The 19895-nt window shown below is 38.3% G+C and overlaps 1 protein-coding gene across 1 annotated transcript in view; it reads left to right on the plus strand.

The window, feature by feature from the left end:
• Window positions 1-19895, plus strand: part of KIF13B (kinesin family member 13B) — a 200812-nt gene that overhangs the window by 87953 nt on the left and 92964 nt on the right. The window contains exons 11-14 of the mRNA XM_038573684.1: window positions 3470-3682; window positions 6085-6195; window positions 9980-10114; window positions 19619-19749. Coding sequence (XP_038429612.1) covers window positions 3470-3682; window positions 6085-6195; window positions 9980-10114; window positions 19619-19749 — 590 coding nt within the window. The remainder of the gene's footprint in view (window positions 1-3469; window positions 3683-6084; window positions 6196-9979; window positions 10115-19618; window positions 19750-19895) is intronic.

The following is a 19895-nucleotide window of genomic DNA, read 5'->3' on the forward strand; positions in this document are numbered from 1 at the left end:
AATGCTCAAATAATGAGTATCTTTTGACTTAATCCACATTTTTTCATTATTACTGCCACTTATCTAATGAAAACGACTTTCATCTTGCCTGGTGATTGAAACATCTCCTTCGAGCTTTTCATTCCATTCTTTATAGTAAGTTATAATATCTTAAAATTAATACTCTTCTTAAACTTCACTCTCTTGAGTAACTCTCTTACAGGCTATTATGATAAAGTCCAGATTCTTTAATGGCTTGTGACTTATGAGGCCTTCAGTAATCTGACCCCTTCTCATGTCTTATTGTTCGTCTTGCTCTTGCTAAGATCAATTCTAGCTAAGTGATGAGTACTCTTCTAGGATTTTACTGTTACTCTATTTGGAACATCCTTCTCTCTTCAATCTCTCCTTCCACTCCCCTCCCCACTAACCTTTATCTGGACACTGCTTATTCATCTTTAGGTCTCAGATGTCACTTTCTCTGAAAGTCATCCCTAACCTTTCAAGACTGGGCTTTCTGCTTGTTCTATTTTCTATGTCCATGCTGTGTTTATCCCTACTGTAGTTCTTGCCATATAGTATTTGCTCTCCAGTGTCACCCTGTAGATGGTAAACTCTATGAAGAGCTGAGTGAATAAGTACTTTCAGCTCTGCTCTGAACTAGCTTTATGATATTTGGTCCGTCTGTCAATCTTCCTGGGTTCCTTCCTCATCTGTAAAATGAAGTAATTACATTAGATGACTTCAAAGAGTTCTTTCAGCTTTAAAAAATCCTGCCTTCCAAAATTCAATTTCTTTCCTATGTCCATTTAATTTGCAGTTGCTACATTGGAAACAAAACTCATCTGATTTGCCTAATTAAACAATTAAAGAGTAATAGGAAGCTTTATACTTTCTCCTTGAATGAGTGCCAGTTCTTTTGTTGCTGTTTCTGTCTTGCTAATGGCACGAGGCCATTTTTTAATATAAGCATATTGTTCCTTATGCACAAGGGCTTTTAAAATATCAAGTATTAAAAATATATATCAAGTATTTATCGTTTGCCAGGTTTCCTTCTCCCTGCACAAATTGAAGCACAATATAACTGCCTTTGGTAGTCATTGTCACAAATCCCCTTTTATCCCTTAACCTTTGCTGTCATGTGGGCTAACAGTGCAGTAGTTCTTGAAGGGCAGCATTCTACTATGGTGCTGTTAGTGACTGAATTGTAATCTGAGATGTAATTCCTGTGATCTTTATATATAACATTGGAATGTCATTAGTGTACATCTTGACACTCTTCTTGAAGTTGTCCAAAGGTGGGCACCAACAGTGTAAGATCAGTGTCTAGAAGTGAAGAGGAAAGCAAGCAATCATACAGACTTAGTGGAAATTGCTTCTGCTTTCTAGAGCCGAAATTACTTACGTTTCCTTCCTTTTCATGCATTTGACTGTATTTCCTTCAAAGGTATAATTAAGCAGTGTTTTCAGTGCAAAACCCAATTTTCAGTAGTGGATTGGCACGTTGTCAGTCATACACACACATTGTCTGTGATTGTATCGAACTGTTAGCAACACCTAGAGAATTATTTTGTCTCTGACAGTAGGACAGAATAACTTGGAAGGCTGGTCCCGTCACGGTCATGGTCATGGTACTTGTTCCTCAGGTCTGAGCTCTTTCTACATTGCCAAGTGTTACTTTGTTACTCTGTAATTGAGGATAGCTGTGGGAGAGTAGAAATCATATTGGACTTGAAGGAAGAATACCATTGGATTAGAATATTGTTCAGTTTACGAGTTCTGGATCTTTAAGTAGAGTATTTGACCTCTGTTAGAACAAACCTCTGGGTTTTTTAATCAGTAAAATAATTGAGTTCACAAAAAGCTGCAAGGGCTGAGTCAAGTTTATGCGAAGATGGTATAAATCACAGCTCACAGAAACAAATTGTAGATATATTGATATTGGAAAAACTTTATATTTTCAGAAGTAAGAATTTTACATCTGTAACTGCTGCCCGAAGTAGAGTTAGCTTTCTTATGACCTGTGATTCCCCATATCAGCCTGTTTGATTATCTTGAGAGTCTATAATTCAATGATAGTCTATGCTGAAGGAGGGTATTGAGTCACTTTTTTTGGGTAATATTTTTCCTCTTGGAACCATATGTTAGTGTGTTATTAATTATTAGTGTGTTATTAATTATTATTGCTGTGTAACAGATTGCCCCTAAACCTTAATAGCTAGAAACAACGAGCATTTATTATCTCATAGTTTCCATGGGTCAGGATTCTGGGTGTGGCCTAATCAAGTGGTTCTGGCTGGCATCTTTCAACTGGCTGCAATCAAAGTGTTATCTGAGGTGGTCAGTGCAAGATTTGAGTAGGGTTAGATCTGTTTATCTAAGTGGTTGTTGGCAGGCTTCAGGAGATCGGTTTCCAAATTCCCTCTTGAGGTCTCTTCATAGGGCCACCTCACCTCATGACAGTGATTTCCCAAGAATAAGAGAAAACACCCATAACAGAAGCCATGATCTTTTTGCAATCTCATCTCAGAAGTGACATGCCATCAGTTCTGCTGTATTCTGTTCCATAGAGGTAAATCAGGTAAACCCTGCCCACACTCGAGGGTAGGGAATGGGGTACTGAGGTATGAATACCAAGAGGTAGGAATAATTGGGGGCTGTCTGAGAGGCTACTTGCCACAGGTAGATTACACACAGCCTTTGGATTGTAAAGTAGAGTCAGGATGGACTGGATTTCTAGTTTGGTAATTTTGAGTTATGTCTAGTTATTTTTTAATGTTCTCAAGTGGAAGTAGTGTTTTGAATTTGTTGGGGCCCATTCTAATGCCCATTTCACCATACTTATCAGTTTTAGCATAATGAAGATGACTGTCTTTTTTTAGCACCCTTGTCTGAACAGGGGTGGTCTAAGTGGTTGTGTAGAAGATAAGCCTGTTATAGTAGTTTTTGAAGTGCTATCAGAGGGAATAAAATCAGGTACCTCAATATACCTTTGTTTTATAACAAATTATACCTTATGTTTGAAAAATTTATAAGGTTCTTGATAGCTTGTAACAGCCAACACTTTCCAAGCCATTATTTAGGCTTCCAAGTACATGGCATTATGGAGTAGATTATTGGTAATCACTCTTTGATCACATAACAAATAATATTGCTCAGTTTCTCTAAGGAAGATTTTTAGGCATTTAAGAAATCATTGTTTTTTGAGTAGTCTGCTTAGAACCAATTGTTATTAAACTAAAATAAATGTAAGCTTCTCCGTATTTCCCTGTCTTTTCTTAAAAACCAGATCTCCCTTCTGCAGAAAAGTAGCTTGGCAGAGAAGAAAGAGCATGGGACATGAGTCAGTATATCTGTATTTTAGTCCTAGCTTTGTCTTTTAAATACATATTTGACCTTGGAACACTCTTTTACCCTTTCTGACTTCAACTTTCTCATATGATGTTTTCTTCCAATTTAAAAATCCTACTCAATTTCTTTCTTCATCTAGGACAGTCTTGGGGGTAACAGCAAGACAGCCATGGTGGCCACTGTCAGTCCAGCAGCCGATAACTACGATGAAACCCTTTCAACTCTGCGGTATGCAGATCGCGCCAAGAACATCGTGAACCATGCTGTGGTGAATGAAGATCCTAATGCACGAATTATCCGGGATCTCCGGGAAGAAGTAGAAAAGCTCCGAGAGCAACTAACCAAAGCAGAGGTATAAGGCTCAGCCAAGCCACACTTTCTGGGTCTAGGAAAAGCTAGAATTTGAATTTTCTTCCCCTTACTAGCTGTTAAGTGATAAATACTCTACTTAGAATTTTTGAGTTTCCTATAGGAAGAGAAATTTGAGATGGTTGGTAATAAAGACACATAGATTGTCATAGTTGAAATTTAGAGAGTTTTTAACAGTGAAAGGATTGAACAAGAGGAGAGAATAAAGAGAATGGAGAAAATGTTTCTTTCCATAGTAAAGGCTGCAGCCAAGAAGAGGTATAACAGAATAAAGGAGGGAGATGCTTGAAACAAAATGTATGCAATTTTAGTGCAGGAAATGGTAGAGAGTTACTGGAAGAGGACTCAAGCATATATTTGTTGTATTATTTGTTCACTGGTTGAAGGCAGAATGGATATCTTAAGGAAGTCTGTCATATCTTAATAATTAATTTTTCCATGTTGTGGCTTAATTAGGTTTGTAGAAAAAAATATTTTCTTTTTGCTTTTTTGTTATATATCTTCAATTTTATTTTTTCTGTGGGGTTACAGTTGAGGGGAAACAGAAGTTTGGGTTGAGGAATAAACTGTTTTCCCAAAATTATATCCTGAAAGTTTTAAATAAGTAGCAGAAGAAGGGGAAGATAGGTAGTTGGTAAACTGGGGCCTAAGGTTGCTCTCACATTTCTGCCTCTAGGACTTCTGTCCCAAACCAAATTATAACAGAGAAGAAAACTATTCTATATTTTGCTGATTAATGATCTAGACAAGAGACAGAGAAGGCAGTGCCACCACAAGTTCCCAAGAAGGAGGGGCACAAGTTTGTTCATTCTACTGTCTGTGTCTGAGATACAATCCCTTAGAGCCCATCAAAGAGTGGGAGGTAGCTATATGGACTTGATTTGCTTCTGGACCTTTTCCAGAGCTTTCTGTCCAGCTATTGCCGATGAATGGCGACAAGGAAAGCGAGACCAGGGCCACACCCACCACGGCCCCTTCAGATTTCCAAAATAAGTGTTGTTCCATCAGAGCTAAACCGTAGCTTTTGAATTCATTCCTCTTAGAGGAGCTGCATGTGATTTTTCTCCACCTACCCTGTAGAGCCACACTCAGGTGGTTTTGACGCGAAAAGTAGAACACAGAGCACATTCCTCTGCCACCACAAACTCTTCCGCTAGCCAGCACAGTAGATTTGAGGTGCTCACTGACTGCTTCTCTGCCTGCGTAGGAGCCTCTGCTCAGCTGACTGGCTATGTGCCTCCGTCAGGATGCGTACACTGCAGTCCAGGTCAGGGCTGCAAAATGCTGGGACTCCTTGTCAGGGCCAAGACCTTGCTGGGATGGCCCCACGGCCACCTGTGGACTGGGCTGTGAGCTCACATCTTCGGACCACATGGCCTTCTGGAAAGGCTGCGGCGTATCTGGTCTAGTGCCCCATCCCCTCCGGGGCAGGGCCATCCCTGTCGTGGCCATCTTGCCCTGTGGATGATGCCAGGCCCTAGAAAAAATATAGCAAAATTACCTATCTATTTAGGGGCGCCTGGGTGGCGCAGTTAGGTAAGTGGCTGACTCTTGGTTTCAGCTCAGGTCATGATCTCAGGGTCATGGGATTGAGCACTGCCTTGTAGAGCTCTGTGCTCAGTGGGGAGTCTGCTTGAGATTCTCTGCCCCTCATGCTCACGCTCTCTTTCTCTCAAATAAATAAATCTTTAAAAAAAAAAAGAAATACCCATTTATTGAGAGGTACCCTATTTCCACTACCCTTTGTACATTCTGTAATGTAAGGTGTTTATGTTCCATTATTGAATTTGAAACCTATACAGTTCTAACCTACAACAGAATTCTCATTCTCTTTTCAAAGGTGAAATAAAATACCAATTTCAGGATTTCTAGTTTAATTAATATTCTTTACTCACGATTTTGCAACGCCGTGGAACTGTTTCTTGGGGTCAGGACCATAGTCCTTTTCTTTCTTATAACCTGTTTTCTGGTAGTAAGTTGGTAAACCAGAATCAATACCTGAAGTCATCAGTAAAGATTAGAATGAATCCCACATCTGAGTCTAGATATATGACCTTTTGGAATTTAAAAATAAGCCCTTGAGAGCTTGAACTTTCTGTTCAAGCTAAATGAAATTAGATCTTCACAGTAACAGTAGGTTGGAGGAAAGCAGTGAAGTCTTCCTTTCAAGCCCACCATAGGTAACTGAATGAGCTCATGGGATGAATCCAGTCTGGATTCTGTGCATCAGTGACATACATTGTTCTGTCTTAGGTAGATCGGAGATCTCTGTGAACTGTAGAGCTGCGAGGAGGCAGATTGTTACGTTTTCGTTCTGGATTTAGTTAATGCTTTCTTCAGGGTCTGGTACAGACATTTCATGTAACAAATATTTTTTGCTTGTAGGCAATGAAATCTCCAGAACTAAAGGACCGGCTGGAAGAATCAGAGAAGCTAATCCAGGAAATGACTGTGACCTGGGAGGAGAAACTAAGGAAAACCGAGGAGATTGCACAGGTTCGTGCCTCCTGATTAAAGCGAGAGAAAGCTCATGGCAATTTGTGCAGTGTAACTCAGGTGGCATTTCTGGGTCCTTTTTTGATTTTTAGCCTTGAAGATGGCAAATCTAGCACCATTAATAAGAACCTAGATCTAAGAGTCTGTACTTTACAAAGGTAATTTGGAGGATAAAGAAGACATAATTACAATTAATAGTTCATTATGTAAGAAATAGTTTCAAGGTCATCAACATTTTTTAAAGGAAGTAACTACTTTGTAGCCTCTGACTCTGAACCCCCAATTCTATTAAGTGCTTTGCAGACTTAAGGAACTTACCCAAACTACAAAATTGGTAGTGGTAATTAAGATATTAGCCTCTGGCTTTGTTATGACAACTCAGTAAAAGTAATATGAAATACCTAAATCTGAGCTGTCTCTCATGTTAAAAATACTTAATACAGGGGGCACCTGGGTGGCTCAGTTGTTAAGTGTCTGCCTTTGGCTGAGGTCATGATCCCAGGGTCCTGGGATGGAGTCCTGCATTGGGCTCCCTGCTCAACAGGGAGTCTGCTTCTCCCTCTCACTCTGCCTGCCACTCTTCCTGCTTGTGCTCTTTCTCCCTCTATCAAATAAATAAATAAAATCTTAAAAATAAGAATACTTAAAACAGGTAGAGTTATGAAATTTTAGGGTGGGAACATTAGCATTTGAAAAGAATCCTAAATGTCCAGTTGTCCACTTAGTAAAAGACTTTACTCCGTGCTTTCCTGTTAGATGAGTATTCAGCCTCTGTTTTAGAAATATATGTAGCAATGTGGAAGCAGTACCCCCTCAAGCAGCCTTTTCATGATTGGACAGCTCTGATGACTCTAATACTAGCTACTTAATCAAAATCTTTTATTCATTTCTGCTCATGGTCCTTAGTTTGATCTTCCAAAGCTGAGAGAATGAGTGCCCCACATATATAGAGTAACTAAGAGTAATAATAATAATAGCAAATATTTATTGAGTATACTGTGTTGGGCCCTATGTGAAGCCCTTTTAAATTATAATATTTTATTTAATCCCCCCCATCAACCCTACAATATAGGGACAGTTATTACCTGGATATTTAAGGTAACTTCTGCTTCTTCCCCTCCTTTTCTAAAGTTAAAAATCTCTAGGAGGCGCCTCCGTGGCTCAGATGGTTAAGTGTCTGCCTTCAGCTCAGGTCATGATCTCATGGTCCTGAGATCAAGCCCCATGTTGGGCTCTCAACTTAGTTGGGAGCCTGCTTCTGTCTCTGCCTCTGCCTCTGCCCTTCTGCCTGCTTGTGCTCTCTCTATCTCTCTCTCAAATGAATAAATAAAAAAATATTTTTTTAAGATTTTTTTTTATTATTTATGATATATATATAGAGAGAGGCAGAGACACAGGCAGAGGGATAAGCAGGCTCCATGCCGGAGCCCAACGTGGGACTCAATCCGGGGACTCCAGGATCACACCCTGGACCAAAGGCAGGCGCTAAACTGCTGAGCCACCCAGGGATCCCCCTAAATAAAAAAACTTATTTTTTTCAAAATAGTGTTTTCAACTGTTCCCCATATTAGTAAATACATAGAACATACAAAATACATACAAAATAGTGTTTTCAACTGTTCCTCATATTAGTAAATACATAGAACTTGCTACTTCTTTTGTCACCCAGAAGGTTCCATCCTCAAATGTGCTGTCCAGAATCGACCTATACATCAAGTGTTGTAGGATGGTACTACTATTAAGTAGCTTAAAGTAGGTGTTATATTAGTGCAGGCTAATTTTAAAATATTTTTTATGATCATTTTCTTTCCTTCTTTCTTTTTTCTTTCTTTCTTTCTTTTTTTTTTTTACAAATTTTATTTATTCATGAGAGACACAGAGACAGAGGCAGAGACATAGGCAGAGGGAGAAGCAGGCTCCATGCAGGGAGCCCAATGTGGGACTGGATCCCGGGTCTCCAGGATCACGCCCTGGGCTGAAGGTGGCACTAAACCACTGAGCCACCCAGGCTGCCCTATTATGATCATTTTCAAAATAGATAAAAACAAGAGAAGAGTATAATGAATCCACATGTACCATCACCCAGTTTCATTGAAAATCAGGATATGATCCAATCTTGCCTTATCTGTATCCGTAAACTAGGTTATTTTAATCCATATCCTTTAAATCTCAAGAGAATATCCCAGTACATGAATTTTATTTCTTATTTTATATCTCACTTTTTGTTTTTCTTAGATTATAAGTCATTCTACTAATTATCCAGTGTAGAGCTAATTTGTGTGAGCCTTTTTGAGCTACTCCAAAAAAAACCATTGACTTTGAAGTGCTATTGTATTTGGGTTGCTGTGCTGATACAAGCAGGGTAGGTTTAAGTGAAATTGGAGTGCTCATGCTGGTGAATCTTTTCTTACCTAACTGTTCTCTTCCTCTGTCAGATGTCCCTTTTGAGGACTGGGCCTGATTTTATCCAACACTTCATTTAACACCTTATCTTTGCAAGCCCCCAGGCTTTCCTGGTTCTGAACTTGCTTCTTTCTCATGGGAAAAGACCTGGTCTCTTGGTCATTGACCTTTTTTTTTTTTTTTAAAGAGACTAGCATTTCCTAAAATGTATTTCTGGCAATATAGCCACCAATTGTTAATAAGTCTTTGGGGAAGAAAAATGGTCCATGGTCAGATAACTTTGGGATGGTGTCCCTAAAAATAGCAAAATCCTCAGGCTGTGATTTAATTATACTGCAAACTTACTATGTGGCTCCAGTTAAATGACTTAGTTTGTCTTGTCTTTCCTCACATCAAAGGCTTTTGGTGCCTGTGATTCATTACCACTTGCTATTTATATATAGTCAAAGATACCCTGCTCTGCCCCAATTCACATACCTTAATCCTAGAGCATTGATTGCAGGAATCACGAGTATCCCCTTATATGCATACATTTGTATGTTGTGTGGATTCAGAGACAGGTAGGCACAAAAAGGAAAGGTTCATATTCTTATGAAAATAGTACTTGAATGCGTATGCAAGTTTTATTTTGGAACAATCAAAAGACTGATGTTTTGAGTGCTCACTGTGTGTTATGTACTGTGCTAGGTGCTAGGAATTCATGGTGGATAGATAGGATCCATGCCCTCATTGAGAAGTGATCAAGTAAACAAGTATGAGTTACCAAGTATGAGAATAAGTAGGCTTCAGATAGAAGAAACAGGTGTAAAATCTCTTAAGCTAAGGAGAACATTCTTTCAGGGACCTGGAAGAGTTCCATATAACTATAGCACAGACTCTGAGAGTAGGAGTGATAAAACATGAAGACAGAGGAAACAGGCCAGATCAAAGGGCCTTGTGGACTTTGTTGAGGGAGTTTGGCCTTTATCCTGGTTGGGGAGTCACTGAGGCTAGCAAGAGATTGTATTGAAAATGTGGCCTTTTGGAAAGATCACAGTTGGTAAAATGTGTATGTACAGAATTAAATGAGAAAGACGAATTCAAGATGTTAGATATTTTCAAGAATGAAAATTAAGAACTCTGTGGTATACTTGGTTGCTATTGGTAATGGCTTTATTTCTCAAAATAAAGTTTTAATTAACAAAATAAAATAACATATTTATTACATATTTATTTAGAAAGAGAAGTTTAGGAAGAGAAGAAGTGCTATAATTTATAATACTATGTCCTAAGATTATATATTTGAATCATAAAGTTATTTAGTAATTATTCCGATATAAGATCTTTAATATCTTGCTGTGTCAATAGCTATAGAATTAATACTTCTCTAATACATTTATAGGAGCGACAGAAACAGCTTGAGAGTCTTGGAATATCTCTTCAATCTTCTGGGATTAAAGTTGGGGATGATAAATGCTTCCTTGTTAATCTGAATGCTGATCCTGCTCTGAATGAACTTCTGGTTTACTATTTAAAGGTAAGGTGCTTTGCTACTATTTACTGCGATAATACAGAACAATTTTTCATAGTATTTTTTTAAACTTGGAGAACCATGCTTGTTCCAAAATAATGAATTAGCAAATTGTTATTATTTGAACAAGCTGGAGTATAGAAAAATCTTGAGTTTCTGGGATTAGTTTCCCTTTTTTAGTCTTTGAGTGATTTAATTCAACCTAGTAATATAAAAAATAATATTCTGATATTATTTCCAAGAAATTAAGTAGTTTAGCTACTATTATCGACTATGAATTATACTGGGGAGTTAAAGAGATGACTTTAAAACTTAAAGAATGGCTTTTAAAACTAAATGATTTATTAGTAGACTAAAGCTTTCATGGTATATATGAAGCACATTTTTTGTAAATGGTTAGATTGCAAGAGGAAATGTTTAAAGAAAGTTATGGTGTGAGGCCACTTACTATGAATTTTGTGTTTCCAGTAATTTAGGAAAATTTAAAAGTTTTATTATCAACTTATAAAAAAATAAGTCACTAAAAGATTGAGGGGACCAGAGTATGAAACAGAAAAAACCCCAAGTAGTGATGGATGTTAAAATCTGTAAATTGTGAGATATCTCAGGGAGACAAGAGACAACTTCAGAATAAGTGGGAATCCTGAGACACTACATAAATTATTAGGAGCTCATAAAATTGCTTTGTCATGGCCAGAGCATAAGTGAATTAAATAAGGGACTACATGATTCTGGCATGTGGTTAGTAAATATGTGGAGGAAGTCCCCCCCCTTACAAAATAGTCACTATATATGTAGGTTTAACTAAGGTGACTAGGAAGTTAAAGATAATGAGCTTGTGAACTTAGAAACTGCTTTAAAATAAAAAATAAAAAAACAAAACAAAACAAAACCGTGGCTTCGTTTCTAAAGAGACTAAAGAATTCACGACACATTGGCTAGTTCCCAGTTTTTATCAAAGATATCTTGTCATAATTAGGTTTGTGTTATTTTGCTGAAGCCCCATTATTAATGAGCGTCTGATACCATGTTTTATTACGCTATGAATTAAATTGTGTTTTTGATACATACAGTATGTGTGCACTTTCAGGTATTGTGCTCGAATGGGAGCAACATGAGAGTAGCTGGGAGATGACTGATGTTTTTGTCTGGGGTGCTGCTTAACAAATGTGTGATCTCAAGTCTTTTGCCCCTTTCAGTCTATACATTCCTCCTCTATAAATGGATGCTTTGTCTGGCTACCTCAAAGGTTCCTGTGAGGGTTAAATGAGATTTGATATATACAAGTACTTTATAAACAGAAGCACTATATAAATATTCCATATTTCATATTTGATACTCTGTGTGGCACCATATATTATCCTTGTCTATTGAAAAAAGTGTAAATGATTACATCACATTCTGTGTTTCTTAATGATGATGGTAGCATTTTGTGTTAGAGTTTCAGCTATAGATATCCAAATGCTTTAGGAGAGGTGCTGTATATAGTTAAGACTCAAATAGTCTGCCCTTTTTATTTCCCAGGACTCTGAATTCTTTTTCATTCTGAGGTGATGAAGTTCAAATTGGAACACACAAACATATACGCCCAACAAGAGAAAAACCTGATTCATATCTGTTCCTTAACTAAAAAAATCAAACAAAGAAACTATTTAAAGACTTTTGGAGAGTAGTCAGAATATTTCTGGTCATCTTGTGTGGAGGTGTCGGGATTCTGTTTCAGACTGTGTGGTCAACCCTGTTTTGGCAGAGTTTGAGGCAGTGTTGATTTCTTCACTGCCCAAGCTAACCCCACGACAAAAGCATATTCATGACCAAGCACATTCAGAAGGATGATCTCAGTCCAAGAACAGTTTTTTGCTTCAGTAAAGTGATACCATGATGTGGGAAGGAGGAATTTGGAGGCTGAGCATTTTTTTATTTCTTGCCTTCGAATTCTGAAATCAATTTAGATGCTGGGCAGATGACTTCACATCCCTGGGTGATTTTCAGCACCCCATCTATAAAATGAGGGCACTGGATTAAATCACCTCTAATGTTCTTTCTAGTTCCAAGTGGTAAGATACTCTTCCAGAATCCTCTATTTATTTATTTAGTCTGGAACTGGCAGCGACAGAGTATGGTGGCCAAACCATAGATGGAACATAACTCACAAGATAATTTTGCATATAATTTGCATGCATGGGCAGTCCTCGTGTTGCATGGTTCCAACACACACAAATTCCAGTTACCACAATTTAGTAAATAATGTTGATGCCAGTGCTGTTCGTGAAATTCTATGTATGCAGCCAGAGAAATTTAGTGAGGGTGAGTTTATCGATGTAAATTGTGAAAGTGTGATGAGAAGGATGAAGATATGCCAGAGGGAGTGACACCAGAGAACACTTCACATTAAAGGAGCTCTTGGAAATATTTCGAAGCATCAGGAGCACAGAGGTTAAAATGGTAGACACTTAAAAAGGAGTATCACAGTTTTCCACAGCACAGAAAATATGCTCAAAATATGCTCACTCTATATTGTATTTTATATATATATATATATTGAGAAGAAGAAGGCAAGTACTGTTCAACTACTCTGGATAAGTTTTACACAAAGGAAATGCTTTAAATTTCAATGTGTCTGATACTCTAAATTACAGTATTCTAAATAGTTTTACTACTTCTTCATTTCTCTGTATGTTGTAACAGTAAGATAATTCTTAATGATGTTTTTACAGACTTAAAATTTATTAATTAGCTATTTTATTATTATTATTTTTACAGATACTTTAAAAAGTCACAGAATAATTGTGGTTTTCCCCATTGATGATGATGATGATGATGATTTTTAAAGATCTTATCTATTTATTCATGAGATATACACAGAGAGAGGGAGAAGAAGCAGGCTCCCTGTGGAGAGCCCGATGCAGGACTCCATCCCAGGACCCCGGGATCACGTCCTGAGCCAAAGGCAGAATGCTCAACCACTGAGCCATTCAGGCATCCTTTCCCCATTGAATATTAAGATCTCCTTGCAAAGTTATTTTTTTTAAGTTATTTTTATAGTCCTGTGTTCTTATGCAAAGCAAGGACTGCCTATGATTCTAAGATAGACTTGGAGACTTATACCAGCACTGGCTGGGCTTCTAGAGGGAAGAACTGCTTCCCTTACCTTAAAAACATTATGCTCGTAATACACTTTGTTTTCTAAAGAGTTTTATAAACACATATTAGAAAAAGAGGGGGGATTCATGCCCAGATTCCAACATGCAGAGATGACCACAGTTAATATTTAATAGTTTTATCCATATCCTCTGGATCTATTCTGTATCTATAGACTTATACTGCTACATATTTTTATGTTACAGAAATAGGATCAAAGTAGGATTGATTTTAAGCATGCCTCAGAATTATCCACCAAATCTTTCATGAGGGCTATTTTGCTTTTGCAATTCTGAATCTGCTCTTTTCATGAGTCAGCTATTAATGGCCTGGGAAACTAGGCTGATTCTGAAGGATTTGAGGTAAATTGTACATGTACATACTCAAGAAGGATTCATACCTTTAAAAAAAAAAGATTTCATTTATTCATGAGTAACACAGAGAGAGAGAGAGAGAGGCAGGGGCATAGGCAGAGGGAGAAGTAGGCTCCTCACGGGGACTCAATCCCAGGACTCCAGGATCACGACCTGAGCCAAAGGCAGATGTTCAACCACTGAGCCACCAGGAGTCCCAAGATTCATACCTTGATAAGTGATTCAGCAGTAGCTTTAAAACACATGTCGATCCGATAGCATCTCTCTCATTGAAGGTAAACTGCCTGGTGTCGTCCTTGTTAGTATTCAGTCACTGATTGAGGTGATCATGGCAGTGGCACCAGCCATTCAGTGTTTGTGGAGCTACGGGTAGGTTTTGAGGACCCCAAGAGAAGCAAGACACAGTTATGCCACATTAAGAGTTTTTGGGTTGGCAACTTGAATTTATAAGAGATGGAAAGATACCTTCTTGCCTTTTTCACCACCATTCCAGAAAAGCTGTCCTCAGAGTCTTGGTTCTGTTAAGCCAGTGTGATTTCTTTATTAAAGAATTTTGATTATTTAGATATGTGAAGAATAACAAGTACTTTTCTGCTTAGTGTCCCTGGTACTCGCTTACCTTTTCCTTCAGAAATTATCTGAGAATACTGATAAGGCTGAGGGACCTCACTGGCTTTACTGACATGCGCCTTTTCCTTCTTGCAGGCTCGGAAAAGCTTGCCCTGTGAAATATGTCACTGTGGACAAGTCCTATCTCTTTATTTTCCTTTCTTTCCTCCCTCCTTTCCCTTCCCCGTGCCCCTCTCTCTGTCTTTTAGGACTTAGTTGATCAGAGGGAGTTTCTCAAAAGAGCAACATAAATGGTTGATTTATAAAAGAAGCAAAGGTACTTAGTTAATTCATAGAAGAGTTCATCATCTCCAGTGAAATTAAATTTAAGTGGATTAAAGAAAGGTTAAAAAGCCATTTCTAGCTTTTCATTATTTCTTAGATTTTTAAATCTGGTGTTTTATATTTGTTAAAATTTTCTCTAAAATTAGTATACTTTAAGAATTATCATATCCAGGGATGCCTGGGTGGTGCAGTTGGTTGGGCCTCCAGCTCTTGGTTTTGGTGTAGGTCATGATCTCAGGGCTGTGGGATCAAGCCGTACATCGGGCTCTGTGCTTGGCTCAGAGTCCACTTGGGACTCTTTCTCTCTAAAGTAAACAAATCTTAAAAAAAAAAAAAAAGAAAAGAATCCTTATATCCATATATCACATAGAGACCAAAAAGCCACCCTTGATTAACTTTATCTTATTTTTGATTACCTTGTACTTTCATAACATTTATTCATTAGATAAACTCCTGTGCCAATCCATGATAAGTTTATTTTTTCCCTCATCAGTATTTTTATTGCAGGGTTTAGAGCACAATAGGAGGAACTTATCAAAAAGCTTTTTGTCTAACTTGTTTAAATATCAAACTGTAAGGCTTTGGCAGATTGAGCTTTTAGAGCTTAATGTTTGAGATTCCAGTGAATCATCATCCAAATCAGAATAGATTATAACCTCAAATGAGAGATTTAAGTTGTCACCAAGATTGTAAGCACCACAAAATTGGGACTTTGTCTCTCTTTTGTTTCCAGTGACTCAGTGCCCAGCTCATAATAGGTGTTCAGAATAATATTTGTTGAAAAAATGAAGTTTTCCTTCTAGAATTTCGATTAGACCTTTGCATGTTTGTGTTAATACTTGTCTCTAATAATTTTTAATTCAGTCTATCAACAAATACTTAGCATCTACCATGTATCATGTACTGTGCTTATTTTTGGAGAAGATACAGGAGTCCTGTAAAAGGTTGCTGTCTAAATAAAGGGAAAAAAAAAAAAAACATTTGTGCAAGAGGTCGTAATGTGGTACCCACTCTGAGTGTAATCAGGTTCAGAGAAGGGAGAAGTCAGTGCTGCCCAGCGGTGAAATTTTCAAGTAGAAGATGACACTAGACCTAGTTATTGAAAGACATTTCTATTTAGATGAGGCAAAGAGGGAGTATTTCAGGCAAAGAAAACAAGAGCAAGGGCACAGACATGGGTCTGAACCTGTATGTGGATGAAGTATGGTAGTAGGGATTATTTCTATACTCAGACTCCAACCTAGGGCATATAGCCCAAGGATTACCTCCACCTCCACTTCCACCAAAGTCACTATTAAGATGCCTAGAATTTCTTACAGGAGGACAAATGGGATTATACTTGGAAATGGCCTATGCCAAGTGCTTTGGGGATGTTTCCTTCTTTTTTAGGAGACCTGGGGCCCCTTTTCTCTTTAGACTTTTTCTTTTTTTAAGATTTTATTATTTTTAGGTAATCTCTACATCCAATGTGGGACTTGAATTCACAACCCTGAGATACAGAGTCACATGTTCCTCCAGCTGAACCAGACAGGCACCCTTCTCTTTAGATTTTCCCCCCTCCTTTTGGAACTTCTCTCCACCATAGGGTTGGTTTTGTAAAGGCAGGGAGGGAAGAACCAAAGTGGGGAATGGAGACAGGCATGGAATAGATTCTTTAAGCCTGCTACCAAACATCATAAGCATTACTTGGCAGTTTCCACGTAGTCAAGTCTTGTTCTCCAGATTAAGAAAGTGTGGGGATTGGCCAGGAAATCTTAGCCAATAGTGAGGAATAAAGATTTATGTGTGGAATGTCCTCAATATTATATACACTCCTTGGGGATTGAAAAAGATAACATGGGACAGCTCTAGATCCCAAATCTTTGTTTCCTTAGAAATACCACTGCAGTATAGTTGAGTAAAGAAACCCCTGGAGAAGGGGAAATGAAAATACTAGTGGGGAAGGGCCCCTTTTATGAGATTGAGGTCCCAGAAGAGATGGGAGGCACTGGGATCCACAACATAATTAATAGAGTTATTAGTAAAGAAGGAGAGTGAATCATCTTCCATGGAGTCTGAAGGGAAATGATTATTCATTTATTTTTCTTTTATATTTATTTAATACTTAACTGTGGTAAGCTTGTGTTATATGCTTGGATTACAGTAGAGAGCGGGTCAGGCTGTTCTCCTCTTTTGTGGCATTTCCAGACTAGCTGTGGAGATAGACACTGAACCTGACAGTCAATTCTATGTAAGGAAATGAAATAGAACGATGGGGTGGTTATTTCTGATTATCGGTTCAGGGTATATCTCTCTGTGAATGTGCCCTTTAACAGTGAGATAGAAATGATAAGAAACTACCAATATCAAGGTGGGGGGCGGGGTTCAGACCAAGGAAACCTCCAGTGTGCTCAAAGGACGGATAAAAGGTCAGTGTGGTCTTATCTTCCTCTAGAAGAAGGGGAAGTGGTAGGAGCTAGGATAGGAGAGGTAGGTGGAGCCAGATCACTGAGTGTTTTTTTTTGTAAGCCTGATTAAGAATATGGACTTCATTAGAAGTTCAAAGGGAAACCACTAGAGGGTTTTAAATAGGGAGATCATATGATCTGCTGTTGTCCTAGTAGTAGATGGGGTTGGAGGATTGATTAGGAGTGGAGAAATCGTAGAAGATTCATATATTCACCCCAGCAAAAGAGCAGGGTGTGATAGTAGAGGTGGGAGAGAATGAGCTGATTCTCAGTGTTTTGGAGGAACAGTCTGTAGGGATGTTCTGATTGACATGGGCCCAGTGATAGGCTAGTAAGGGAAAGAGAGGACTCTGTAGCATCTAAGCTTTTTAGCTGACTATCAGGAGAAGAGAATAGATTCATTGGGTTGGGGTTGGGGGAGCAAAAGTTCTGCTTTGGCCCTTTCACTTTAAAATGTCTTCAGACACTCACCTGCCTCTCTCACTCACATACATACATACATACCTACATAAAATGCTAAAAAAAAAAAAAAAAAAAAAAAAAAAGGAAGAAATATCTTTAAGCAGCCACGTAGGCAAGAAATAAAGGTTAGTGAGAGTGGAATAGTGATAGTGGAGGCAGGAAAATAATGGAACTGAAGTCTCTAGTTCCTGGCTGGTGATTTAATTTATATAGAGACAGTGTTGTAGACAGGTGGAATCTAAGGACCCAGATGGGGTCCTGCAGGACCAGCCAAGAAGGTACTTGCCTTCACACAGGGTAGAAATCAAACGAAAGCCGAGAAGAAGAGAGGGCAGAGTTTATTGAAAACAGAGAAAGCATTCTGGGAGATTCGGAAAGGAAAGGAGAGTACTTCTTTTTGCTTGGGGCCTGAGGTGTTTTATTGAGGATTATGTCTTCTCAGGCATACAGGAACAAAGAGCACTGCTTAGGTTTCCTCCATAAGCTACTTATGCCCTAGAGCCAGAGGTCTTGGTGAGTCAGTGGTCTTGGTCACTCCTTGGATGATATCTGTTGTGCTGCAAGACTCCAAAGAAAGCATTAACTACTTGGCCTTTACAAGGAGAACATACATTAGCAGTTCTATAAGGTGTGTGTGGGGGAGAGAGGAGGTTATAGGTCCTTGCAAGAATAGGAGCAGGAAAAGGAGCAGAAAAGCAGTTTTTCGGGGGTCCCTGGGTGGCTCAGTGGTTTAGCACCTGCCTTTGGCCCAGGGTGTGATCCTGGAGCCTCAGGATCGAATCCCACATCAGGCTCCCAGCATGGAACCTTCCACCTGTGTCTCTGTCCCTCTCTCTCTCTCTCTCTTTCTATGTCTACCAAGAATAAATAAATAAAAACTCTTAAAAAAACAAACCAGTTTTTCATGGGGTCTCTGTTTCAGCAGTATTTAAAATCCATGGGACTAGATAAAGTCCTCATGATCAGGGGTCAGCAACTATTCCACTGGCCAAATCTAGCCAGTGGCTTCTCTATGGCATGGGAGCTAAGAATGTTTTTTACATCTTTTTTTAAATGATTGAAGAAAATTAGAAGAAACACAGTATTTCAGACACATGAAAACTATATGCAGTTCAGATTTCAGTGTTCATAAATAAAGTTTTATTGGAAAGTAACCTCACTTGTTCATTTGTGCATTGTCTGTTTTTGCATTACTAGGCAGAGTTCAGTGGCTGCATATGACTTGCAAAGCCTAAAGTATTTTGTATCTGACTCCTGATTTAGGTGTATGGAAGGAGAAGGTGGCCTAAGGACATGGGTGTTATCAATGTTTAATTATGTACAGGTAGCCAAATGTTGAGGTGCGTAAGAGGGAGCTTGATTTTTATGCCTGCTTTCTCAGTTGCCAGCCAAAAAGCAAGGCTGTAACTGGGGCTTCAAGAAATGAGTAATTGCGGCTCTACAGCAAGAAGAACATATCCATCATATCTTCTATGAGGATTAGGGAGACTGGGTTTATGAAATAGTTTTAATCTTTCCACACTCCTTAGATTTGGATAGCTTTTTTTTTTTTTAAAGGTTTATTTATTTATTTATTCAGAGAGCGAGAGAGAGAGGCAGAGGGAGAAGCAGGCTCCATGCAGGAAGCCTGACGTGGGACTCAATCCCGGATCTCCAGGATCACACCCCAGGCTTCAGGTGGCACTAAACCGCTGTGCCACCAGCGCTGCCCTGGATAGCTTTTTATCTTTGTAGTTGACTCATCTTGATTGACACCAGGTATATGATGTACAACTTAAATAACTATAGTTTTCAGACCCATATTATGGTACCTTATTGACGTGTGGCTCACGCTCTTAGAGTAATATAAAATATTCGGAATCAAAATTGCAATGGAAAATAATATAGTATGGACATTAATATAAAACTGTAGTTTTGGGTTTCAAAGGTATAACTCAATTCAATTCGTTATGCTTTATAAGCAAATATAACTTGTAGAATATATTTCAGAGGAAGCCAGAAATTCTCCCTACCCCATTCCATTTACTTCAGAAGTCTTTTATTTATTTATTTATTTATTTATTTATTTATTTTTTCTTCAGAAGTCTTTTAACTGAGATAATGGATCAATATAAGAGGGCTCAGAGGAGGTGATTTCAATTTCTGTACATGTAAGAATACAATATAAATCAGTGACTTTGATTTTTTTGTAGGAACATACATTGATAGGTTCAGCAAATTCCCAAGATATCCAACTATGTGGAATGGGAATTCTTCCTGAACATTGTATTATAGACATCACAGCAGAAGGCCAGGTTATGCTGACTCCTCAGAAGAACACCAGGTAATGTACCTTAATTAGTATTAATGTCACAATAATTTTAAAGAAAAAGTGTACTAGTTGTGGGTATTACGTAGCATGTTCAGCCTTTGTTTTTAAGTTTACTTAATGAAGCTATCCAGTTAGTCCTTTACATTTCACTTTTTAAT

The sequence above is a fragment of the Canis lupus genome, chromosome 25 (genome assembly GCF_011100685.1).
Source record: "Canis lupus familiaris isolate Mischka breed German Shepherd chromosome 25, alternate assembly UU_Cfam_GSD_1.0, whole genome shotgun sequence".
In the NCBI taxonomy this organism is placed as follows: domain Eukaryota; kingdom Metazoa; phylum Chordata; class Mammalia; order Carnivora; family Canidae; genus Canis; species Canis lupus.